This window comes from Rhinichthys klamathensis, unplaced genomic scaffold (assembly GCF_029890125.1).
Source record: "Rhinichthys klamathensis goyatoka isolate OS25496 unplaced genomic scaffold, OSU_Roscu_1.1 h1tg000170l_1, whole genome shotgun sequence".
NCBI lineage: Eukaryota > Metazoa > Chordata > Actinopteri > Cypriniformes > Leuciscidae > Rhinichthys > Rhinichthys klamathensis.
The window spans coordinates 3,307,083-3,334,118 of record NW_026606701.1 but is presented as its reverse complement, the minus strand read 5'-3'; the positions used below and the strand labels follow the sequence as shown (position 1 = coordinate 3,334,118).

The 27,036-nt window shown below is 44.5% G+C and overlaps 1 protein-coding gene across 1 annotated transcript; it reads left to right on the top strand.

Annotated features, from left to right (window-relative positions):
* The first annotated feature begins 12,119 nt into the window (after positions 1 to 12,119).
* asb2a.2 (ankyrin repeat and SOCS box containing 2a, tandem duplicate 2) lies at positions 12,120 to 24,506 on the top strand. Its single transcript, XM_056259984.1, has 10 exons — positions 12,120 to 12,165; positions 12,428 to 12,652; positions 12,765 to 12,887; positions 21,626 to 21,795; positions 21,879 to 22,034; positions 22,121 to 22,366; positions 22,453 to 22,624; positions 23,266 to 23,836; positions 24,084 to 24,237; positions 24,355 to 24,506. The coding sequence occupies exons 2-10, from the start codon at positions 12,435 to 12,437 to the stop codon at positions 24,504 to 24,506; spliced, it is 1,962 nt and encodes a 653-aa protein (XP_056115959.1). The 5' UTR covers positions 12,120 to 12,165; positions 12,428 to 12,434.
* Positions 24,507 to 27,036: the final 2,530 nt, after the last annotated feature.

Below are 27,036 nucleotides of genomic sequence, written 5' to 3'. Positions count from 1 at the left end.
GTCACGGAAACCAGGGACACAAGTCGGCAGCACAACTTGCGAGCAAAATGAGAAAGAAGCGTTTTTTTCCAAAATTGGTGATTTCCGCTTTTTTGCAGAATCTGTTAGTTGAGATCATGAAGAAGCCTCTCCATGTTTGAGATAACAGTATTGGTATATTTAAAAGCGTACATTTTGAGGTTGAAATCGGCTTGTTTTTCGGAGATTCTAGCATGCAGTAGGGGCGTGTCATTGTCTGTGTGTATTTCCATACTGAATAGCCGCCGGCGCTTTTGCCCCCGCCCCCCAACAGCGTGGCTACTTATTATGCAGCACTCTGGCCGGCTCTGTCTGATATCAAAATTCAATGAAGATCGATGCCGCAAAGATTGTCGCAGACGAGCTGAACCGTGGCAGTTACACCGAAAATGTTTTCGCCGCACTTTGTGGGCTCGGGAAACTGAACCGGAGGTATGGGCGCGGCGCGCGCGCCCTCGGTGCTTGAATACGGCGGCTCGGCTCGCTGACAGCGGTGGCTAACTGTTTCGTATGTGACGTCCCGATTGCTTTGAATGGGGAACGTTTTGTGAACAGGGAACAGACTTAATGGACTGGCAACAATCTCCATAGAACATGAACTGGCACAGAGAATCGAAATAGAGGATGCAGTTAAGACCTTTGCTGCGATGAAGGCCTGCCGTGCGCGTTTCTGAAACGTAAGTTAAGCTTTATTTGCTCCTTAGTCGTTATGTAAGATGCTGAACCTGCTGATGATATAATGTGCTTGCGGACATTTCATTTGTGTGTGTATAAACGCACATAAGAAAGTGGTGTAAAGAGATTTGCAACAGTAATCTGAGGAGGAAATATGATTATTTGGAAAATTCCTGTCATGACTGCTTAAATAAAAATGCCAGCAGGCATTTACCTCCTGCATAAACTTTAATATTCTTGACATTTTGGGCACACGCACGTTGCGCACTATTTGCGTTATATGTAGGCCTATGGCTTATTGGTCTTTGTGTGTTGTTGCTGGTTTTGCGTTATATGTATATGGCATATTGGTCTTTGTGTGTTGTTGCTGGTTTTGCGTTGTATATGGCATATTGGTCTTTGTGTGTTGTTGCTGGTAAACGTTGCAAATAGAGGGGCAGCACAATTGTTTTTCGCCTAGAGCGGCAGAAGTGCATTCGCCGGTCCTGGGGGTGAGTTTGCATTAAATATTAAAGTTTGTCGTTTTGTTTTAATTCTAAGAACAGGTACATGTTATCTCATGTTTAGTCTGTTTAGACCTTCCCATACCTACCTATTGTTATTAGCTAGCTCAGGAAAGAAAGAAAAAGCTGTAAAGCACAGGGGGAGCTTTACAGGGGGTATGGCTTATCTAAATGAGATGTAAATGAGCCCTATTGTCACTCCCAGCAGCAGAGAGAGGTGAGAACTGCACATCTTTCGAGGCGGTTTTCTCCACTTTTAGTTTTTTTGAGTGCCTAACTTCAAATGGCTACAACTTCTCCAAATATTATCAGATTTCCATGTGTTACACATCGTTGGAAAGCTTGGAGACCACACTTTCAGAATCTGTGAATAACTCAAAATGCTCCAGAACGACTTGTGTCCCTAGTTTCCGTAACTGGTCACAAATGTCGACTAGCGTTTTCTTTGGATGTCTGCAACTTGACCCTTAGCAAACACTCGATCGCCACCTAATGGACTAAAACATATTACCTATAACAACGATTTAAACTGTTTTATATCACAAGCACCTGAGTAAACTGCGTGAGAGGAGTTATTATTGCACGTTAATATGGATAATAGCAAATACATTTATTGAGCACGGAATCGTTTTTTCTTTGCTCAAACGAATTTTTTTTTTGCGATTGTTAATTTCTGTTCAAAATATAATGCAATGTGCTTGCAAAATATAGTTCTCTGTGCTCAAAACTTACAATTACTCGCTCAGGAATGAGGCACATATATAACGCCATAGTAGTCCATTCCAAACCCCAACGCAAACTCCACGTAAAGTAAAGAAAATAAAAAAAAATTCTAGTGCCACCAAAAGGTCCAAATTGGAGTCAGACAGGCGTCGGAGTAAGACGAGAGTCAACCTCGGGAAGGCATTCAACAAATGGAGAGATCTCCGGTCTGCTCTTGGTCTCAAACGGGATCCTTCTCTCCACAGTAACATCAAATTGGTCAGAGCTCATATTCTATCAAAACGAGGAAAACGTAAAATATTTTGGTATTGTGATAAAATACATGTTTTATTCTGAACATTGCAGGAAGGGAAATACAATGGTAAAGGGGTAAATATTTTTACTTTACTCATACTGTTTAGCAGACTAACTATTTACTAAATAAAGTATTGACACATTTCACATTAATGTTAGTCAGTGTGTATTGTCCCTGTCTAGTAAATAAATCAGCGCTACATGCAGTTTAGGGATTAGCAAAACAGTTCAAGATTCTTGAGTGTGATATAGGCCTAATATGCTGAAAAATATTACCAATAATTAGACAGAAATTTTGAGTAAATTATAACAAAAAAAGGATGTATTGTTATTGGAATATTCTACTTAGCAGATCAATAAAACAGGCTGAACCCCGCAAGTCTTCGGCGGATTAGCCTGTTTGGGTTTTATGAAAACGTCATGGTGACATTTGATTGTTTATTACCTTGAGACAGTTGAGTGAACCTTGTTGACCAACCGTGTATGGTATGATTATTATTTTGAGCTTTTGCGAAGTAATCAATTATATTGTTCATGAACGTGTTTTCATAACAATACAATCAGGTGGATACAGTAAACACATAAACAAAGTTTTTTACTACCCCCGTTTTCCCCTCACACATAAGAGTAATTTACTCAAATGTCTTTCCTTCCATATATTTGAAATGACTTGCAGATTTATAACTTTATTACCTCTGAAGACATTTTGGCTGTACACCAAAGATCTGTGCGGCAGATGCTCCTTTAGTTATGAACAGCTCGTGCCCGTGCGTGTGCGTGTGGTCCATGAGCGTGCACAACTCTGGTTGCAGTTTTGCTTGTCGCCAGAGGGGGCGTAGTTCTGCAAAAACTCAGAGACTTGCGTTTTGCAAAGATAATCATGTGCATTTGATCTGATATAACTGGAGTACAAGGTTACACAGTAAACATAACACAGTAAACAAATACTGAATGCGTTAACCTTACAGCTAGTGTGTTAAAGGATAAACTTTGAGCATAGACATATGTAACCAGGGCAGGAATAGCCTGGAATTTGATTAATTTCCCTGGTGATTTGCCCTTATGTTTCCTTTCACTCAGCTTTGCGCGCTGTCCCCTTTAAGAGTGTGTGCATGCGCAGGTGAGAGAGAGCGCGTCAGACTGAAAGAGAGCGCAGTTTGAGACGGAGTCACACAGAGGGAGAAATAGTCGATTAAACTGTTAAAGGAAGAACATTTCCAGTTTAATATTGACTTGTGAATCTGTGGCGATAACAGTCGTGTGGTAGTGTCGAGTGTATGGTTGATTTAGTTGCTTATACGAGTGTGGTGTTCCTGCACGTGAGTGATTTTCCGTGGGGGAAGGGAATTCAGAGACGTAGAGGAAGATTGAGCGTGAGTTAATCTGTAATATGTTATAAAAAATTGTTGAAATGTTAAATAACACTGTTTATTTCATATATTAATGGAACATTGAGTAATTATTGTTCTTTATGCTGTGTTAGAGGGGAGAACAGCCACACGTGATATTGCACGTGCTCCAGCTACTACATGAGCTTTTTCTGTGTGCTTCAAAGTCTCAATAAGAGTGAGTTTTGATCATTTTCTTCTCCTAAAGTGTTCATGTATAAGTAATGAAGAATATTTGTACCTTTGTTCAAATGTATACTATTTTCTTGAGTGTATTTACTGTTTGATTTGAACAGAAGGGTTCAAACTGTGGATTGTAATGTATTCATGTGGTGAAATGTGCAGATTTCTCATTTATGCTGTTTTATTTCTTTCATTAGGCACATACAGGCCACTACCGTTGTTTTCGGCACCCATTTTATTTGTTTTTGAGATTATCAATGTGAAAACCCACCTTTTCTAGCCATTTTGTTTTGTAAGACTTTGTTTTCTGCACTCATTAGAGTCAGTTTGACAGTTAATTTTGTTTTGCCAATTCCACTTATTGGAAAGTTTTTTATAAAACTGCTTTTCGCCTGAACAAAAAATCTGCATTAACGCTGTGTCTCTTTTGAGTCTCAGTCAGGAATTAAAGAACCCTTTCCTTTAGATGTTATGGCTGTGTCTTATTCCCTGACATTAAGTTTGAACGGCTACATCTAATTTGGTACCAGGAGTGGGGTTCCGTTTTTTGTTTGGGGGTTGGCTTATTTTTGTGATAAGAGTGCTAAAATAGTAGGGTGCAAACAACGGTAGTGGTTAAGAGCGGCTGAGTGCTAGAAGGACCTGCAGAAGATTGTGTGCCATCCTAACAGAAAGCTGCAGGAGGACCAAGGGCCAGCAAACCAGGACTGCTGCGTGTGAGGAGATTGTGAAGGACGGTGCTTGTTGAACTGACTGTTTAAGAACTGAGACTTTCTGCAACCGCGAGTCATGGATGCTGAGGGCATGGACGCTGAGGGCATGGACGATGCAGCCGCCCAGGCTGAGGACATTCAAGGTGCAGGTGCTGCAGCTCCGGAAATGGACATTGAGGGAGGTAACCCCATTTTGCAGCTACAGTCACAGATCCTGGAGTTGGGACGTAGACATGACCAAGTAATGTCGACGCTTTCTAACATGACTAATGTACCTACTAGATCTTATGTGTATATCCCTAGAGAAAGACAAATTGTACCTTTTAGTGGGGATCCAGGTAAAGATTGCCAAAATGTGGATGATTTCATTGAGGAACTTGAGAGAGTAATCAGAGTGAGGGGTCTAAATACAGAGGATCAGGTGGATTTTATCCTATCCCACTTAAGGGGTTCCGCTCTAGATGAAGTCAGGTTGTGTATGGGAGGGGAGGATAAGTTACCTCAAGACATGTTCTCCTACTTGAGGGCAGCCTTCAGGGAAAAGCGAAGCACCCCCCAGTTGCTACATGCATTTTACGCACGGAAACAATTGGATGGTGAAGATTTCCGTGATTACTCGCACGCCCTGTCCTTGCTGCTCAATGCTGCACTCCAGCAGTCACCCCATATTGTTCCGGACACGCAACTGGCATTGAGAGATCAGTTTATAGAGGGGGTGAGGGATTCAATTCTCCGTAGGGAACTACGTAAGGTGGTTCGAGAGCGACCTCACGCTACATTATTCGAAGTCCGTGAGGAGGCCCTTATGTGGTGTCTGGAAGAGAGACCCCGTACAGCTAATCTAGCTAGAAACCGAAATCTAGTGGGTGTGGGGGAAAATGTAGAGCATGCGAGAATGTCCGCCACCGTACCAAGTGACTTGACTGTAGCCCTGCAGGAGGTAATTAAGGTAATTACACAACAAGGGAAAGCAATCGGGGAACTTACCAATGCTGTCCGCGACCTCACAATCCAGAAGTCTGACCCAAGGGGTGAGAAACCTAGTAAGGCCAGGTTTCAGCCAAAATATACCCATGATGGCCAACCCATTTGTTTGAGATGCGAGGGCATTGGACACATAGCCCGGCAATGCACTGTGTCACGCTTCCATGAAAACCCTGTGCCAGCTGCGCCAGAGCCTCAGAGTCTTCAGGGAAACTGTGTGCCTCCATTGCGAAGAGCCGAGCAATGAGAGGTGGCACTGATGGCTCAAACAGTGGCACCCTGACCAAAGAGCGATTCCTGGAGCGTGCAGTGGGCAAGTGCCCAGAAGTCAAAATTCACATTGGGGGGGTAGCTGTCAGGTGCCTATTGGACACTGGCAGCAATGTGAGTACTTTGACAGAGAGGTTCTTCAAAGAGCATCTTCATGGAGAAGATAAAGACATGCATTGTACGACCAAGTGGTTGAAGATAACCGCTGCCAATAGGTTGCCGCTTCCCTACCTTGGGTATGTCGAACTTGATATCCAGGTAATGGGTCTGACTATACCTGGGTGTGGATTCCTGGTGATTCGTGACCAAGAGGGAGGGGTGACCGACTCAGTGCCCCCGGGCATACTTGGCATGAACATAGCGCAGCGCTGTAAACAGTTGATTCTGGCCGAGTTTGACAATGCTTTGGAAGGGACGTTGGATGCTGACTGGAGAGCCGTTTTCAACAGGGTGCAAGAGGCTATCCCTGTGGAGGCAACCTCTATAGTTCGGACGGTGGGCACACATAAGTTGTATGTCCCTGCAGGCTCAGTTGCTACCATTCAGGCTAAAACACACAAGGAAGTGATTGGAGACAGTGGCTTAGGATTGTTTGAACCAGGCAATACGCCGTTGCCAGGAGGCCTGGTCCTGGTTCCTACCTTGGTGTCACCTGGTAGGCGAGTGTTCCCAGTGCAGGTAGTAAACTTGTCACCAGAGGATGTGTGGTTGCCGCTTAAGGTGAAACTCGGTATACTTACCCAGGGTCGTCGCTTTGAGGGTAGCTCCTGTGAGGTTACATTCCATCGTGTCTCCGCAGATCATGAAGAAGTAACTGTCAACCAGAGATCAATGATAGGGGTTGGGAGTGACCTACAGTGTCCATTGGAGAAGGTGCGGATAGGTGGTTCCCCTACACAACAGGCAGAGCTGAAGGCACTTCTGATGAAATACTTGGATGTGTTCGCCATCTGTGACGAAGACCTTGGTTATGCTGACCTGGTAAAACATGAGATCCCCCTGAAAGATGACCTCCCTGTCTCACAGCCATACCGACGAATACCCCCAAACCAATTTGAGGAGGTAAAGGACCATATCTCCGGACTACTCAAGAAGGGTGTCATCCGAGAAAGCTCCAGTTCGTACGCTTCTCCGGTGGTGTTAGTTCGTAAGGCTGATGGGAGTCTCCGGCTATGCGTGGACTACAGGAAGCTGAATTCTAAAACTAGACGTGATGCATTCCCATTGCCACGAATTGACGAGAGTCTGGATGCTTTGAGCAAGGCCAAGGTGTTCTCTTCTATTGATCTTGCAAGTGGCTATCATCAGGTGGCAGTTCATGAGAAGGACCGGAACAAAACAGCCTTTATTACACCATTTGGGCTGTATGAATATGAGCGGATGCCGTTTGGACTCTGTAATGCGCCTGCAACATTCCAGCGCCTCATGCAAGGCATAATGAGTGATCTGGTCTTTCAAATGGTACTTGTATATTTGGATGATTTGCTTATCTATTCAAGTACATTCGAGGGACACTTAGTGAGGCTTGAGACTGTGCTAAAAAGGTTGAGGGAGGCTGGATTAAAGGTTAAGGTGGAAAAGTGCCATTTTCTGCAGTCTGAAGTAAAGTTCCTGGGGCATGTTGTATCAGCTCAGGGGGTGTCTACAGACCCAGACAAAGTGAGTGCAGTAAAGCAGTGGCCGATCCCTAACACTCTGAAGGAGCTGCGATCCTTTCTAGGGTTCTGCAGTTACTATCGAAGATTCATGGAGGGTTTCTCTAGAGTGGCAGGTCCGCTCCATGATGTGGTCAACACTTGTGTTCGCCAGGGGAGCGTTGTTCAGGCCAATAAGTTGTTCAAGGACTCCTGGACGACAGAATGCCAGCAGGCTTTTGAGCATCTCAAGGAGAAGCTTACATGTGCTCCAACGCTGGGGTATGCAGATTTCACCCTACCTTTTGTGCTAGAGACCGATGCAAGTAACCTGGGATTGGGCGCTGTGCTATACCAGCAGCAAGGGGGGAGGAAAACTGTGATAGCATATGCAAGTCGTAGGTTGAGGGGTGCAGAGCGAAATGACAGGAACTACAGCAGTATGAAGCTGGAGCTCCTGGCACTCAAGTGGGCAGTGGGGGAAAAGTTCAGGAGTTACCTGTTGGGGTCGAAGTTTACTATCTTAACAGATAATAACCCTCTGTGCCATCTCAACACGGCAAAGCTGGGCGCAATTGAACAGAGGTGGGTTGCACAGCTTGCAGTATTTGATTTTGACGTGCAGTACCGTCCTGGTCGGTGTAACACTGCAGCCGATGCTCTCTCTAGAAGACCAGGGCTAGAGGGAATGGAGGTGGTAACTGAAGATTCGGAGTACGACGGCTGTGTGGCTATTTGCAGCGGGCTCCGCACCGGGACTGCAGTGGAGGCTGATCTGTCAGGGCTAATGGAAGGGCCTAGAAATGGAGGGACAATACATCTACAATCAGCCATGGTTGAACAAGGGAATGAAGAGGGACAACTCCTGGAGAATACCCCAACATTACCTGGATACACAAAAGATGAGCTTCGTCAGTTCCAAGAGGAAGATCCGACCATCAGCACACTTAAGTGTTTCTGGGACAAGAAAAGGAAACCCACAAATCAAGAGAGAAAAGGCTTGTCTCGATCGGTGCTCTTGTTGCTTAAGCAGTGGGATAGAATCCAAGAGAGAGAGGGGCTGTTGTTCAGAGTCATCGACGATGTGTTCAATGGGGAATGCCGACAGTTACTGCTCCCTGCATGTCTGGTCAAGCTGGTGTTGCAAAGTGTCCATGACCAGATGGGGCATCAGGGCATTGAGAGGACACTGGGCCTGCTCAAGCAGCGTTGTTATTGGGTTGGGATGAGTGATGCTGTGGATAAGTGGGTGAAGGAGTGCCAGCGATGCGTGTTAGCTAAAATGCCGCAGCCGAAGATACAAGCACCTTGGGCCCCGTTCTTGGCGTCACATCCATTAGAGGTGGTTGCGATGGATTTCACCACACTAGAGCCTGCATCAGATGGGAGGGAGAATGTCTTAGTTGTAACCGATGTGTTTACTAAGTTCAGCCAGGCGTTCCCCACCCGTAATCAGAAGGCGGACACTACCGCTAAGGTCCTTCTGAAGGAATGGTTCCTTAAGTATGGTGTGCCACAGCGTCTCCACTCAGACCAAGGGAGGAACTTCGAGAGTGCAGTTATTGCAGAGCTCTGTAAGCTGTACGGGGTAAGGAAATCCCGCACTACGCCACATCACCCCCAGGGAAATGCGCAGTGTGAGAGATTCAACCGCACTCTGCACGATCTCTTGCGTTCATTACCACCTGATAAGAAGCGGAGATGGCCAGAGTATTTACCTGAGCTGGTGTACGCCTACAATGTGACTCCCCATTCTTCCACTGGTTACTCTCCATACTACATGCTGTTTGGAATGCAGCCACACTTACCAGTAGATGCCTTGTTGGGTCAGGAGACAGGAGGGGAGATAGAGCCTACCTGGTTGTCTGTCCATAAGGAACGGCTTCAGGATGCACACTCCAGAGCACGAGAGTATGCTGAAAGAAAGGCAGCGGACCGTGTTGCCAAGCGTGAGAATGTGGTGTATTGTCCAGAGGTAGCAGTGGGTCAGCAGGTGTATTTAAGATATCGTCCCCCAGGCAGGAACAAGATCCAGGATGCCTGGGCCCCCACGGTGTATACGGTGGTTGAGGTGCATGGAACAACATACACCGTGGAACCGGTTGGAGGCGGTCCAGCAAAAAGAGTGCATAGGTCAGGCATCAGGCCCTGTCCGAGACCAGTCCCTGTGCCAATGCCTAGGAAAAGAGTGACACCTGTAAAAGTTCCTACCACGGAGTTGGTAGAAGGGATGCCTGCACTGGATGCAGAATGTGTGCTTGTGGAGGAAACCAGATGGACTAAGGAGGATCCAGTGGACGAGGTGCTCGGGAGGTTGCAGCAGCCAGGGGATGATGCTGAAATAAGAGAGGCAGAGAGCAATGATGAAATGCAAGTAGATGATGAGGCGAGTATAGTCAGACAGCTCCCTCAGCCCAAAACAGAAAGAAAGGATTCAGCATTGGATGTGGTGGTGACTAGGCCAGTTCCTGTTCCCCGGAAGCCCAGGGCAGAGAGTACCCAGGTGGATGTACCCTGTCCTTCACCACGCAGGACCCAGCGCTCTACTGCTGGGGTTCATAGCAATCCAAACAGGCTGCCTAAATCAGCTTGCAATTCTGTGTCTTTCAGTCCCGATGTTCTTTCCCAAGTGTTAGCTGGAATAGTTTTGTACACATCTGGAAAACTACAAGGAGTAGTGGCTGATTAAAGCATATTTGTAGTCATCGAGGACGTTGACTGTAGGCAGGGGAGAGTGTAACCAGGGCAGGAATAGCCTGGAATTTGATTAATTTCCCTGGTGATTTGCCCTTATGTTTCCTTTCACTCAGCTTTGCGCGCTGTCCCCTTTAAGAGTGTGTGCATGCGCAGGTGAGAGAGAGCGCGTCAGACTGAAAGAGAGCGCAGTTTGAGACGGAGTCACACAGAGGGAGAAATAGTCGATTAAACTGTTAAAGGAAGAACATTTCCAGTTTAATATTGACTTGTGAATCTGTGGCGATAACAGTCGTGTGGTAGTGTCGAGTGTATGGTTGATTTAGTTGCTTATACGAGTGTGGTGTTCCTGCACGTGAGTGATTTTCCGTGGGGGAAGGGAATTCAGAGACGTAGAGGAAGATTGAGCGTGAGTTAATCTGTAATATGTTATAAAAAATTGTTGAAATGTTAAATAACACTGTTTATTTCATATATTAATGGAACATTGAGTAATTATTGTTCTTTATGCTGTGTTAGAGGGGAGAACAGCCACACGTGATATTGCACGTGCTCCAGCTACTACATGAGCTTTTTCTGTGTGCTTCAAAGTCTCAATAAGAGTGAGTTTTGATCATTTTCTTCTCCTAAAGTGTTCATGTATAAGTAATGAAGAATATTTGTACCTTTGTTCAAATGTATACTATTTTCTTGAGTGTATTTACTGTTTGATTTGAACAGAAGGGTTCAAACTGTGGATTGTAATGTATTCATGTGGTGAAATGTGCAGATTTCTCATTTATGCTGTTTTATTTCTTTCATTAGGCACATACAGGCCACTACCGTTGTTTTCGGCACCCATTTTATTTGTTTTTGAGATTATCAATGTGAAAACCCACCTTTTCTAGCCATTTTGTTTTGTAAGACTTTGTTTTCTGCACTCATTAGAGTCAGTTTGACAGTTAATTTTGTTTTGCCAATTCCACTTATTGGAAAGTTTTTTATAAAACTGCTTTTCGCCTGAACAAAAAATCTGCATTAACGCTGTGTCTCTTTTGAGTCTCAGTCAGGAATTAAAGAACCCTTTCCTTTAGATGTTATGGCTGTGTCTTATTCCCTGACATTACGTTTGAACGGCTACACATAAAACAATGAAAAGCACTTGCATACATGCAGACTATTCTTGCTTCCTTAAGTAATGGCTGAACATCAATGATTTTGAATTCCACCAATATACAGACAGAACTGCATGTTTGGGTCAAAAGACGATCAGAAATATGATTTATAAACAACATATCTACCTTCAGATTTCATTACTTGCACTGTTTTGAAGCTGATACCTTCATTGCCCCACCACTACAGATTAAAACGCATGAGTCATAGAACAGGAGGTGAGTGTCCATCTGAGATGTTTACAGAGTCACAGAGAGGTTTCCAGCACATTGAAGCATTCAGAGACAGCTGTCTCTGAAAATAGGGTCACTCAAGCATAGAGCACATACTGATATCTACGCATTAAGAAATGTGACAGTAAATTTGTAAATAATGAATGTAGAAAGCTGTATTAGTGGTCATCATAGGACACAATGTAAATCTTTACAGCACAGTTTGTTATACAGAGTATGTTCAAATACAATGTACAAATAAAAACAGCCATCATTTCACATAAGCAGAAAACATATTTATATATAATAATCAGTCATATTATATATTGCTGTTTTTGCACATTTAGCTAGGCTACTGAATGAAGTCCATTGCTGCAAAGTTGATTTATAGAAAATGTATTAAATTCGTGGTTAAATGCTGTTTTCTAGTTCAGGGAAAAGGTGATTTTACCAGTTTCAAATCAAAGTAAACCAATCCGATACTAGTTCTTCTGCTCTTCCCGTTTCTTGGCCCATAAGCAAAGAAGATCATGTCACATCTAGGCCAGACATGCTATAATGAATCACATGCAAGCCAGGCAGTTATATTTATAAGATTATCAGTTTTGTTTACATTGTGACGTGAATCAGGCTCTGCATAAAGCAACCAGCAGCAACTGCCGTACAGAAGGAGGAGGAGAACCACATGAACACATTAATAATTGTTGATATACTGCAGAAAGGTAGGTGGACTTCTTAATGATAATAGTAATCACTTATGATGTTGATGTTAGGATGTTATGAAATCTAAGATGTAAGGGAACTTTTGTAGGGAACTTTAGTAAGGGCTTTTTTTTTATGTTTTTTTTTTTTTTATGTTCATGAGAAAAAAAAAGTGTTATTAACCTAGTATTTTGAAGCTAATTTGTCTTGACAGTTAGAACTAGGCCTACATTATTTGAACGTTCTTCTGGGTTAAAATTTCTGAGCATTTTACTATCACAGGTGCAAAATGGCAGCAGCCATGGCTGTTTCAAGGACAGCAAATGAAGACGACTACAGTGCGTATGCACACATGTCTGAAGAACAGCTGCTACAGTTGGCTATTGAACGAAGTCTAGCTGATATAAATTTAACTCCATGGCAGAATCGACAACTGCATGCCCACACAGAGCCAGCTGTCCCTACACAACAACCACCATTTAACCCTAACTCAGCAAACCCACCCTGGTGATTTTTTTTTTGTCTTGTTATGCACAACTATGCTTCAAGTAAACAATCACATACAAAAATCACTTTTACGTCTCTATATAATGAAACTTTATTGCTGCCCTCCTTTCAGTGAGATCACGTGTACACAAATCAACAGAGATGTTCAAGATCATTTCTTCAGTAAGGACAAAGGCAAGGTGATTGCCTGGACAAGGCACAATGAACACCTGCTGGTCACAGTGGAGAATGTGAAGTGAGTGGCAGGAAATATATCATTCAATTTGTGTGTGTGCTGTTGTTCCGATTAGCAGCGACAATTCAATTATCAGGTTAATATTGAGTAACGGTCCTTATCATCCGATCATTTGATTTCCAATCAGTGGCGGTTCTAGACCATTTCAACTGGGGGGGCCAAGCTGGGGCCAGTTGTACTGTTAGAGGGGCCAGTTACATTTAGACCTTATTGTTGTCATATCATTTTCTGCACTGCACTGCAGGCATAAACAGGCAAAATACCATGTTTATAATCATCCAACAATGTATTTGGATTTCCATTATATTTTTACATTTGCATTACATATCCAGTATTAGTCACAGTAACTGTAATTGCATTTCGATTATATTTTTACATTTGCATTACATATTCAGTATCAGTCAGTAACTTTGCATTTCCATTATATTTTTTTACATTTGCATTACATATTCAGTATCAGTCACATTAACTGTATTCCACGATTTTTAGAGGATAATTCCACGAATTATCCTTTAACCTGGCCTTTTTTGGGGGGGCTTTCCTCTCAGGGTGAATGAGAGGATGCATAATTGCTTTTTACCAGACATCTTTGACAGATGCAATGATTAATGCATCCATGGCCAGGATATAATTATAAAATATGAAATGATTTTAAAAGTGACCTATAACATCGACTATGCAATACTCTTTAATTTAGTGCTAATAAAATTATTATTTGGAGAGAGAGATGTTTATAATGTGACAATATGTCAGTCATCGTGTGATAACGAAAATATGACTAGACCTAAACTACTTGTTCTGAGGAAGTGTTGTCTTTGAACAGGCTGTAAAACTGTTGGCCAAGTTACAGACACTCAATGATGAAAAACTGATGCTAATTATCTGGGAAACATTCTCTAACAGCAGTCAAATTATCATTGTTTGTGTCCAACAAGTTGTGAATTTGTTGTAACATTAAAACAGGAGATCATGACTCTGTTCTCAAAGTGATGCTCGAAGCTCCAGTGCTTTCCTGGGTGAACGAAACCTTCGGAAGATGTTGTAGCAGAATCACGTGAACAATTCCAGGATATGCTTTTTTGTCATTGGTTGTTGCGTTAAATCTTACCCAGATACAATAGTGCTATTTTCTGATTGGCTAGCACCAATTGTGTAGCACCTTTATTTATTTTTTGATTGGCTGATAAATGGCAAGGTCAACTGCAGAACTCCAGGAGAGACGCGCTTGATTCCTGTCGGTTCCATAGTGAGAGCGGTGCGGCCAGAGAAATTGCGGTATATTAAATATAGTTCTCTTACGAGAGGTTCTCTCGTATTGCGTAAGCTAGCTTACGCTACGGGAAAGATTAATCTTTTCTGAGAAATTGAAGCCAAAAAATTATCCTATAATTTTGTATCCATTGTCAACGCAGTTCAGCTGCAGCAGACCATGAGCGGGCTAGCTAGCAGCTCATTGGTTGGCTCACAGAGAACTGCTTAAGCCTATGAGGAGACACGAATGAACTCTCGGCCAATGAGAGTCTGACATGCTCTCATTGCGTCAGAGCCCGCCGAAACGGGCGTGGTCAGAGAGTATAAATTCGCCTCTCAGGCTGTAAACACTGATTTTCATCTCTTCAGCGAGGCTACAAGCATCTGCTGATCCTGAGAGAAGCCGCCGTCGTCGAAAAGGCAACTCTAGCGAGCATCTGGGAGACTGAGGAAGCCGGCCGTCTTCGCCACCTTCAGCCGTCCTGCGAGCTAGCGCCATCCGACGGATTTGTATCCTTTTTACGATAAAGCTTCCTGTATTGTATTGTATCTAAAAGAGCCGAGCGTCTTTGTAAAGATGTCTCGTAAATCTTCCTGCGGTTCTTGCCGCGCTCCCCTCGAGACTGGAGACCGCCACGTCATCTGCGCTCTCTGCCTCGGATTGGAGCACGCCGAGCTCGCCCTCGCCGATGGCGGCTGCGTTCTCTGGAGGAGATGCCGTTGTCGACCCTGCGGGCTCGACTTCAGGCCACTAAAGTTGCTTCCGCGCCGCCTCTGACTTCGCCACGGAAGATGAAACGCCGCTCTCAGAGGCCGCCGGAACCCCAGCTAGAAGCGTTCATCCCGCCGGAGCCTGTCGTCTCCCGCTCTCCTTCTCCGCCGCTTCCGGACGTACAGTTGCCGCCGAGTTGCCACTCTGTCGCCTCCGATGACGCCGCGGACATCAAGGAAACCTGTTCGCTTCTCGCTTCAGACAGTGAGGAATGGTCCGGTTCTCACGCCTCCTCGGCCCGAGAATCCTCTGGGACCCGCGCTGGAATCGAGGAGGAATTAGTGCGCCTCCTCTCACAGGCCGTCGAACGCCTCGGGCTCGATTGGTCTCCTCCCCCCGAGCAGACCATCAACCGTATGGACGGTAGCTACTTCCGCCAGCGCTCGACTCCCGTCACTAAACGGGCCGCGCCCTTCCTGCCTGAACTGCACGCGGAACTCACGAAGTCCTGGAATGCCCCGCTCTCTGCCAGAACTCGCTCTGACTCTTCCGCCCCGCTTCGCGTTGTGGACGGAGCCGCAGAAAAGAGCTATCTCTCCATTCCCCCTGTAGAGGACCTGGTCGCCGCACATTTATGCCCGCCTTCCACGAGATGGCGCTCATCACCTGTGCTTCCCTCTAAAGCCTGCAGAGCGACTTCGAGCTTTCACGCCCGCGCTTACTCAGCCGCCGGCCAAGCAGCCTCTGCACTCCACTCCATGTCCGTCCTTCAGATTCTACAGGGCGATTTACTTCGTGAATAGGACGAGAGCGGTAAAAATCCCCCCTCAGTCGCGGATTTGAGGAGCGCCACGGACATTGCCCTTCGCGCTACAAAATCTGCTGCTCAAGCCCTGGGGAAATGCATGGCCGCCATTTGTGTGTCTGAAAGACATTTGTGGCTCACACTCGCCGACATGGGAGATTCTGAGCGTGCCGCCTTTCTCAACGACCCGCTCTCTCCATCCGGCCTCTGCGGATCTGCTGTCACGGGTATCGTTGACCGTTTCTCCGAAGTGCAGAAAGCCTCCCAGGCCATGAATCTTTTTCTGCCTCGTCGCGCTAGCTCCTCTGCAGGCCGCTCTCGTGACCAGCCTCCTGCACGAGCCCCACCCCAGCGCCCAGCTCAGCACAGTCAGACTTCTCAGCGACGCCAGGGCGGCCGCCCTCGTTCTCGCTCTGACAGCCGCCACAGACCGCCGCCTCCCCGGGGGCCTCGGCCCAGAATCACGCTGAAACCTGATCACTCGAAGTCTGCCTAGCACAGCTGAGGAAAAGACGGCTCTCTCCCGCCGCGGCCGGACCGTCGTCAAAGTTTCGCCCTCTGTTAGTCCCCGCTCACGCGGCTACTACAGCAGTGTACCCCGCCATTACCAAGCCGGTCCCCTTTCCCGCTTGCATGAGCACAAACGCCGTTTTCACGGCGACCCAGAGAAATCTCAAAAAGAGCATAAAAGCCTCACGTGTAGAAAATGTGCCCACAACACTGTGTTCACTCATACACAAAAGCATTTCAGTTCCCGTGTGTCTCACAGAGCCCACTCTCATAAAGCGGTTCCAACCCGCTCGAGTTTCAGAGTGCATAAGCGCGCCCACGAGCCCGTGTGTGCGTCCCACCTCTGCTCACTCTGTTACACGGCCCTTAAGCTCCTCTCTGAGTGTAAGTACCGCTGTCATAAACACTATGAGCGCGCCCGCGCAGCCCGCTATGTGCAACAACGGGGACCATGTAGCCATTCACCCCTTAGCGTTACGCTTCAAAGCGTGGGAAGCTATTCCGGGAATTTCCCAGTGGGTGCTAAACACAATAAGGCTAGGCTATCGCTTACAGTTTCACCGCCGCCCTCCACGTTTCCGAGCGCGGCTAGAAACTATTGTGAACCCAGAAGCAGTGACTCTGCTCCGTTCAGAGATAGCAAAACTATTGTGCAAAAGGGCTATAGAGAGAGTTCCTCTATCTATGAGCGAGTCGGGGTTTTACGGCCGTTATTTTCTGGTTCCAAAGAAAGACGGCGGCCTCAGACCAATCTTAGACCTCAGATTTCTGAACAAAGTTCTCATGAAGAGACCGTTCAAAATGCTCACTATCAGAAAACTCCTCGCTAGCGTGCGCCAGGGGGACTGGTTCATTTCACTAGATCTGAAAGATGCTTACTTTCAGATTCAGATAAATCCCCTTCACAGGCCATTCTTACGTTTCGCCTTCGAAGGCCAGGTTTATCAATACACCGTCCTTCCGTTCGGCCTATCCCTAGCACCCCGCACGTTCACGAAGTGCATGGATGCGGCGCTCGCCCCCCTGCGGAGTCAGGGGCTGCGAATACTGAACTATTTGGACGACTGGCTGATTTTGGCACGATCACAGAGAGAGCTACTGTCTCATCGTACAGTTCTCCTCGACCATCTGAAAGCTTTGGGCCTCTCTGTCAACTGGACAAAGAGCGCACTACAACCCAGTCAGACTATCTCCTTCTTGGGTATAGAGCTAGACTTGGTCACGATGACGGCTCGTCTGTCAACACAGCGCGCGCGCCGTGTTCAGCGTCTTGCCGCATCTTTTCAGATGAACAGACTCACACCTCTGAAAACCTTTCAGAAGGCGTTGGGTTACATGGCCTCAGCCTCCGCGGTGCTCCAGCTGGGGTTACTGCGCATGCGCCCGCTTCAGCTCTGGTTGAAGAGCCGTGTGTCTCACCGCGCGTGGACCACGGGCCGCCAGCTGATAAAGGTAACGCAGACCTGTATCACAGCTCTGCAGCCATGGACCGTGGCAGAATGGTTTCAGCGGGGCGTTTCCATGGGGACCTTTTCTCGCCGGAAGGTCATCTCAACAGACGCATCCAACACGGGTCGGGGTGCGGTCTGCGAGGGCTCACCAGCCTTCGGCCCCTGGTCAGCTCAGGAGAGTCTCCTCCACATAAACTGTTTGGAGATGCTGGCGGTCGAGAACGCGCTCACGCGCTTTCTTCCGTGCATTCACGGTCACCACGTGCTGGTCCGTTCGGACAATATAGCCGTGGTCTCCTATCTAAACCGTCAGGGCGGAGTCAGATCCAGGAATCTCTTCCAGCTGACAGAACGCATCTTAGTTTGGTCTCAGTGTCACCTGCTCTCGCTCAGAGCGACGCACGTGCCGGGTCATCTGAACGACGGTCCAGACAGTCTGTCCAGGAACCCCATTCCCCCCGGGGAATGGTCCCTGCACACTCTTACAGTCCAAAAGCTGTGGCGAAATATTCGGCAGAGCAGAGGTGGACCTCTTCGCCTCAGAAGAGAACACCCACTGCCCAATATTTTTCTCAAAGAGCGAGGACGCGCTTGCCCAGACCTGGCCCAGCCGCCCGCTTTATGCATTCCCTCTGGTTTCTCTGCTACCACAGGTGCTTCAGAGAATCAGGGAAACACGCCACTCGGTGCTCCTCATAGCCCCGCGTTGGGAGGGTCAGACTTGGTTTCTGGAGCTCCCTCAGCTGTCACAGACAGCCCCGTGGCCCATTCCAGTCAGAGCAGATCTCCTCTCCCAAGCTCGCGGCACAATCTGGCATACCCACCCAGAGCGCTGGGCGCTACATACGTGGGTGATCAACGACTACCCGTCGCTTTGCCAGAGGGAGTGTTAAACACGATCACGCAGGCTAGGGCGGCTTCTACTAGAAGGCTCTATGCGTCTAAATGGTCTGTGTTCTCTAAATGGTGCACCGACAGAAATTTGGACCCACGGTCATGCAAGGTCCCTTCCTTGCTAGTTTTTCTCCAAGAGATGTTGGACAAGGGCAGGTCCCCGTCCACTCTCAAGGTGTATGTGGCAGCCGTCGCAGCGTTCGTTGAACCCCGGCGCGGCCAGTCACTGGGCAAAGATGGCTTGGTCATCCGCTTCCTCAGGGGAGCTAGAAGGATGAACCCCCCGCGCCCCCCTTCGATGCCAATTTGGGACCTTTCCATAGTTCTCGAAGCTATGAAAGCCCCCCCCATTCGAACCGCTAAACACCGTGGACCTCAAATACCTTTCGCTCAAAACCGTTTTTCTGCTCGCGCTCGCGTCAGTAAAACGTGTGGGAGACCTTCACGCGCTGTCCAGTAGCGCTTCCTGTCTCGAGTTTGGGCCCAATGACTCCTTAGTCGTTCTCAAACCTAGACATGGTTATGTCCCAAAAGCGATTGGTACCCCGTTCAGGGCACAAGTTATTTCCCTATCGGCTCTGCCTGCTTCCGATAGCGAATCTGACTCTAATCTCCTGTGTCCGGTCAGGGCCCTGAGATTATACATTACTCGCACTGCTCCGGTCAGACGATCTGAGCAGCTTTTTGTTTCGTTCGGTGGGCGCACCAAAGGGTTGGCCGCCTCGAAACAGACTCTATCCAGATGGATAGTTGATGCCATTGCAGCCGCATACGCATCAAAAGACCTGCCATGCCCTCTGGGCATCAGGGCTCATTCCACTAGAGGCATGGCCTCATCGTGGGCATGGTCCAGCGGAATTTCCATTCATGACATTTGTGTGGCAGCGGGATGGGCTTCCCCCTCCACCATTTTACAATCTGGAAGTTCCCGCCTTGCAGGCTAAACTACTAGCAGTCTAGTAGGTTACAGCTCTTCTGGTTGAGCTGCACTATAGGGAGTTATTCACTCAGACCGGTTTCGCTCTGTCCCTCTCTATCATGTGCTTATGTACTACACAATCTCCGGCCGCTCCGCTGGCCTTTGTCACATGTACATATATTTATTCCCACTCATAAGGGTTCCCCGGGGTCTCCCCTGGGACTCATAGTGGATGCTTAGTACGCACGGCGTTGACCAGGTGTTCCCGTAGCGTAAGCTAGCTTACGCAATACGAGAGAACCTCTCGTAAGAGAACGAATCGGTTACCTAACGTAACCTCGGTTCTCTCTAGATGAGGGAACGAGTATTGCGTTCCTGGCCGTGCTTGTGCTACTAGCGTTCTCGCTTCATTCTATGAAAACCAGTGTTTACAGCCTGAGAGGCGAATTTATACTCTCTGACCACGCCCGTTTCGGCGGGCTCTGACGCAATGAGAGCATGTCAGACTCTCATTGGCCGAGAGTTCATTCGCGTCTCCTCATAGGCTTAAGCAGTTCTCTGTGAGCGAACCAATGAGCTGCTAGCTAGCCCGCTCATGGTCTGCTGCAGCTGAACTGCGTTGACAATGGATACAAAATTATAGGATAATTTTTTGGCTTCAATTTCTCAGAAAAGATTAATCTTTCCCGTAGCGTAAGCTAGCTTACGCAATACTCGTTCCCTCATCTAGAGAGAACCGAGGTTACGTTAGGTAACCGATTCGTTTTTCCGCATGAGAAATACAATGTGTGGCGGGAGTGCGTGACAAAAGACCGAAATGAGTGACTGAAAAATGATTTCACACTCCACATTTAGGAGGCCCACAAGGGGGTCCAAGCTTGTTGTCAAGACGCCCCATTCCGCTGATTGGTCAAGTAAATCTGAGCATGTGACGTCATCAGTCGTTGCTCAGGTCTGTTCAACAAAATAATAGTCCTCAACGGTAATCTACCCATTAAGGATGTAATTTGTCTTTTTGAAAACCCAAACAAATCTTTAGAATCTACTGGTAACTTCCTTATCCTTGTGGCAAACTTTTACTTTCACAAACAAAGGTTTCTTAAGAAAATTCCTACTTTTAAAGATTTCTTATGTGAAGCAAAATATTTAATCAAATCACTAAGAATAATTGATAATAGAAAATGTACTTCTTTTTTAAAGAAATATAGAGATAGTTTATGTACCATGATTAATATCTGTTTGCTGTTTCTTTTTTTAAGTTCTTTTTTTAAATTGAGTTGGCCAACTTAATTTTGGAAAATTTTAGTTCTAAATATTAATTATTGAGTTCGGCCAACTTAATTTTGGAAAATTTCAATTGAGTTGGGCCAACTCAATTTTGGAAAATTTAAATTCTAAATATTAATTATTGAGTTGGGCCAACTTAATTTTGGAAAATTTAAATTCTAAATATTAATTATTGAGTTGGATCAACTTAGTTTTGAACAATTTAAATTGAGTTGGGCCAACTCAATTTTGGAAATTTTTAATTCTAAATATTAATTATTGAGTTGAGCCAACTTAATTTTGAACAATTTGAATTGAGTTGGGCCAACTTAATTTTAGAAAATTTAAATTCTATATATTATTTATTGAGTTGGGCCAAGTTTGTTTTGAACAATTTAAATTGAGTTGGGCCAACTCAATTTTAGAAAATTTAAATTCTAAATATTAATTATTGAGTTGAGACAACTTAATTTTGAACTGTTTAAATTGAGTTGGGCCAACTTAATTTTTGAAAATTTAAATTCTAAATATTAATTATTGAGTTGGGCCAACTTAATTTTGGAAAATTTAAATTCTATTTTTAATTTTTTTTTAAATGAATAAAGGTGCCGTTTTCTCATTTCTGCTTATTTCATTTCAAATTGGAAATCAAATGATCGGATGATACACTGACCAGTAACTTACATTTCAGACGCAATTTTTCCCAATCATTTGTTCATCTTTTCTCTTCCAAAATGCATAAATGAATGACACACTGTAATGTTTCCTTCATGAATTAATCATTGTTTTTGAACGAATTGTTTGAATGAATGACTCACTTGTCGCCACCTACTGGCGTAACGGTGTAACTTACGAAAATAGGTCAATAGTGAAAAGCAATATCAAGCAATAACAGTCCTATTCTTAAGATTCTTTTATTTGTTCTTTCAGTGATATAGACCCTTTTCTCTCAGCCATTTGGAGAGGAGATGCAATGACTCTACAAGAAATCATTCATTCCAAATCTAAAAATCTCAATGAACCCAATCAAGACGGCTGGATACCGCTTCATGAGTCTGCATACTATGGCCATATTGAGTGCCTTAAGATTTTGCTCAAAGGTGATGAATGAATCAGTTCAGATTCATGTCCAGTCCAGAATCTCATTCTTCAAAATCACAGTTGTATCCCATCTCTCCCACAGCCAGACCAGATACAATCAACAAACGAACAAACACAAGTCAGACACCGCTCCTTTTGGCAGTGGGTCGCAAACATGTTTCTTGTGTATTGCACCTCTTAGAGCAAGGAGCCGATCCTAACATTGCAAATAACCAGTGGGAGACACCACTGTACAAAGGTAAACATATTTTTAGCATGATTTCTCTCAACAACTGCACAAATGACCAGAAAGAGGTCTGAACCATCACTGTTGTTTTTTTACAGCATGTGAGAAACCTAATGAAGAGATTGTGGAGCTTCTTTTGAGATTTGGAGCTTCACCATCCAAAGCCTGTATTCAAGGTGGCACTCCACTACATGAAGCAGTGAGGAACAAGCAGTTAGAGATTTGTAAGATATTGATACAAGCAGGGGCAAAGCTTTTGGCCAAAAATGTTTATGGCATTGACAGCCTGTTTACAGCTGCTCAGTGTGATGCTGTCGACGTGCTTAACTTCCTAATTTGTAAAGGTAAGAATTTTTGTAAGGTAAGACAAGAGAAAAAATCTATTACTTACTTTAATCTATTACCATTAACCAAGTTACCTATTCTTTAGGAGGTAATATTAATACCCAGGCAAATGATGATGCAACCGCATTGTTTGAGGCTTCTAAGAATGGTCATGATGAAGTTGTTGAGATCCTCTTGAAGAAAAGAGCTGATGTTAACAAAGCCAACAAAGCTGGATTACTTCCTATTCATGTTGCAGCAAAGAATGGTCATGAGAGGTTAGTAGGCCTACTATACTATAAGTACATCCCATATTTATCTTTATTACACAGCTCTTGAGATTACGTAAATTTGATTGGTTCTGATTGAAAGCTCGAAATCTGATTGAAATCTGATTGGTGGTGCTTTCTTTGCAGAATCATGTTTTTCTAGTTTTTCACCAGGAATTCCACTGCTGAACATGGCTGTTTGACAAAAATAAGTTGAAATAATGTGAACTGATCGCTTTAACAAAAGCATATACCATTGATAGAAAACAAAACAAAAGTGTATACCATTGAAGCATATACCATTGAGCCTTGGAGCTCATAGTAGGTCTGTCTTTCAAAATGTATAATTCTCCATTAAAAATCTAAATTCCCCTATATGGAGAAAATGAATGGGATTTTTACTTCTGGAACCCGACTGCACTCCATAGTAACGGGCTTCCATACTATAGTGTACTCACCATTGTCCGCGGCAATATATAAGTCCACTCATCAGTAACTGGCTCTACTTTCATGTCTCTCCTATCACACCACAGACTCATGCTCATTTCATGCAAACGTAACTGGCATCTCAGTTATTGATTATGTTGAAAATGACCGTGAAGAATTTTATTCATGAAGAAATGAATATCTCTCTTTCTCATCTTCCTCAGCATTGTTGCCATACTAATCCCAAGAACTAACATGGCCAAAGTGAAATACTCCGGCATTAGTCCTCTTCATTTTGCCGCTGAACGTAACAGAGATGATGTTCTAGAAACGTTGATTGAGGGTGGATATGACGTCAATGCCACGCTGTCAGATGACTGGTCAAAAATGCATGAAGATCGTCGCATCACGGCTCTGTACTCGGCTGTGGCAAACAGGAACATTGAGGCAGCTACGATGCTGTTAGAAGCAGGTGCTAACCCCAACCTGGACATTTTCAACACCCTGCTAGTGGCTGTGAGGAAAGGAAGTATGGAAATGGTGACCTTACTGGTACAGCATGGTGCTAATGTCAATGCCCTACTGCCAACTCATCCCACCAACTTCCCAGCGGTTTTGGCTTTCTGTGTGAGGCACACGTTGATGATGAAGTATCTACTGGACAATGGCTGCGATGCACTATCATGTTTTAACTGTCAATATGGCAGTAATCCTCATCCCCCCATAAAACTAAGACGGAATGGACATGAAAGAATATATTGTTTGAATGACGAACCATCAGAATACTGTGTACAGGTACAGATTTTTTTATGAGATGATTTTGCTGTATTTAAAAAAAAAATGTTTTACACATTTTTAAAACATTTAGAATAAAACTGTCTGTAAATTTATATAATTGTTTCATAATATTTTATAAAATAAAAATATATAGTAAATAAAATATAGAATTTAATCTTATTATTATATTTATTACACTCTATAATAGTATAATTTTACTATTTTCTGTCAAATCAAATTAATTTTATTTGAATTTTTTTTACAGTTTTGTGAGATAATCTCTCCTCCCTCAGTCAGCGAATTGGCGGGACCCATCATAAACACGTTGCTTGACTATGTGGGTCATGTTAAACTCTGCTCTAGAATAACTGAGTACCTAGACAGCTACAAAGAATGGGCCCGTATTAAAGAAAAATCAGGTAAGAAATTATTTCTAATCTCTTCATTTGCAGAACCTAAAATTATTGATGTGCAGTTGAATAGATTTTTCTAATAATTGGAACTAAAAATGAAAAACTGAAACCTCTCAATTTCAGTTCTTCCTTGCACACTGATGCATCTGTGCAGACTCAAGATTCGTCAGCGAATGGGAATCCCCAGACTGAGGCGAATCAATTCTCTTCCTCTACCAGGGAGACTAATCAAGTTTTTGGGTTATGAATTAGAATCATTTGAGGAAATCCTGTGATGAACGTCATGCCAATCTGAATTGTTTACAGAATTTGCTGATTTGAATTCTTTTGTTACAGACATAGGGTAATCACAGATTTAAAAACTTGAGATCTGAAAATAGACACCATTTAGCATAATTACTTTGTTAGTACTGAATTCTCAATACATGTTTGTACATGTAAATAGAATAATATTAAAATGTACATAGTATACATACAGTACAAAAAGTAAGAACTAGCACACAAGCAAAAGCAGTATATGAAGGGATGGCTTTCTAGCAATATGTAATTTTATTTATGTGTGCATAACCAAATTTACTTGCACCCTAAGGCTTTTTATAATGTGACTATAAGTGGATATTCCTGGTCTTTAATCTGCTGTAAACACAATGAAATATTATGTGATGTTTTCTTATTCTGCTTTAATATCATGAAGATGCACTGTACACGGTTTAGGTATTGTACATTTTGTTTAGTAAATTAGTTAACATTGATGTAACCTGTCATATTATAGAGCTTTGTGTAACTCGGCAGTATTCCTGTAAGTTTGTGGTGTTCCCTTTCAATATTGGTCTCTCGACATTGCGTCAGAACTGACGCTATGGGGAAACACATTTCTCCAAGAAATACTGAAGCCTGATTGGAACAACGCTGTTGCATTGCAATGGCCAATGGCGTTCCAGAGCACGAATCAGGGGTGGGATCACTCCCTATATGGTGGCGCAGAATGACATCTCCTTAGAATCATTCTCCTTCACACAACGCAAGTCAGAAGCCTTTCTTTTTCGCCGTCAAATCATTGATTCAAGTGGATGACCCTTCTTCACCGCTCCCTATTCAGCATTTCAGTGAGAACTCAAAAAGATTTGCAACGCCTGTGTGGGATCCATCGAGCTCCCGGGCGGACATGAGCTGCCGTATACAAACAGCCGAGCATGCAACCTCAGCCTCCATGGGATCATGATGCATTACTGTATAAAAACTAAGCCACTCTTTTCAGTAATGTATTGTAGTGCTGTCTATACTAACCGGCCAGCACTCCCACCACTCAATGACTTCATATGGTATACATTGACTGTGCCGCTGTATTGATTAGGACGTGTAGTGTTGCTTACATTCCCATTATGTATGCTGGTGCTGCTTTTTATGATCAATCCCCGGCTGTACCGCTGCTTTTATAAGGTGAATGGTGTTGTTTACACTAATCACTATATAGGTCAGTGTTGCCGCCGTTCATTGCCTTGCTATGATAATCACCAGCTGTGCTGCTGTTCTCATGAGAGGGTATTGTGATGCTTGCGCTATCTGCTATAGCCTATATGTCGGCACTGCCGCCATTCATAATGTTTCTATAAAGCACCTGCTGTGTCGCTGCTGCCATAAGGGACTGTACCAATGTTCCCTCCAAGCTGTACAGTTTGTAAATCAATATTACTTTTAATTATAGGATATCAGCGACTAAAAGTCTAAAAACAGCATGTAATTATATACTGACAAAAAATATTATACATATGGCAATGATTCTTGAAATTCTACATCAGACATGAGCTGCAGTCCAGGTGGAGTTGCAGGCTGCGGAGAATGCAGGTGGCGATTGAGAACGTCATATCTTGCTGAGATGAGGGAGGTCGACAAAGTGCACTTTCTCGACAGCCCCATCTTGCAGGGTGGCCTCTTCAGCAACAATGTCAAGGACTTTGCACAGCAGTTCTCGGCAGTAAAGAAGCAGGCCAAGGCGATTAAACACATCTTGCCTCGGCACAATGACCGCTGAGGTCACGCTCGTTGTCTGCTCATTGCAGAGGGCATGATGAATTCACCCTAGGCTGGAAGAGTGTGTACAGACACACATGGAAATGGAAAGTGACAGAATGAAACCGGAAACAGAAACAGGGAATGAAGCTATGGACAAAAGTAATTTAACCATAAAAGAACCAATAGTCTCTGATTTCAAAACACCTCATTAAGAGATTTTACTGCTTATCCCAAACCTCTGTTTAGTTCAAATTTTCGATACTTGAATTGCCTTTGCAGTTGAAGCAGTCTGATGTTCGGAAGAGGGTCTTGATGATTCCGTGAGTTACGGAATAACTTGTGTGGTTAGTTTGATTCTGTTATAGTTGGGAGAGAGTTCTCTCTCTCTCTCTCCTGAGTATAAGCACATGGTTGGTTGTAGATTGAGGCCTGCCGGCACGCTGGAGAGGCCACGCAGAACAGCACAAAGAAGATGCAGAGAAGAGGGAAGAGAGTGGGCGGTCACTCTGACAGGCCCTTTTAACTCTGTGTGGAGGTCCTACTTTCATGGGTCAGTTAGCCAATGTTAGCCTAAGCTTTCGGAAGGGAACGTTTTACAATCCTTTGCCTTAAGCAGATCATTTGCATATGTTACTGGATTGGGTGCTGATGAAGAAACTATTAAAGATTCTTCAAATACTAATATGTTGCTTAGGTTTCAACATATAGGGCCCTATCTTGCACTCGGCGCAAATGACTTTGTACACTGACGCATGTATCATTCCTATTTTCCACCCGCGCAAAGCGGACTTT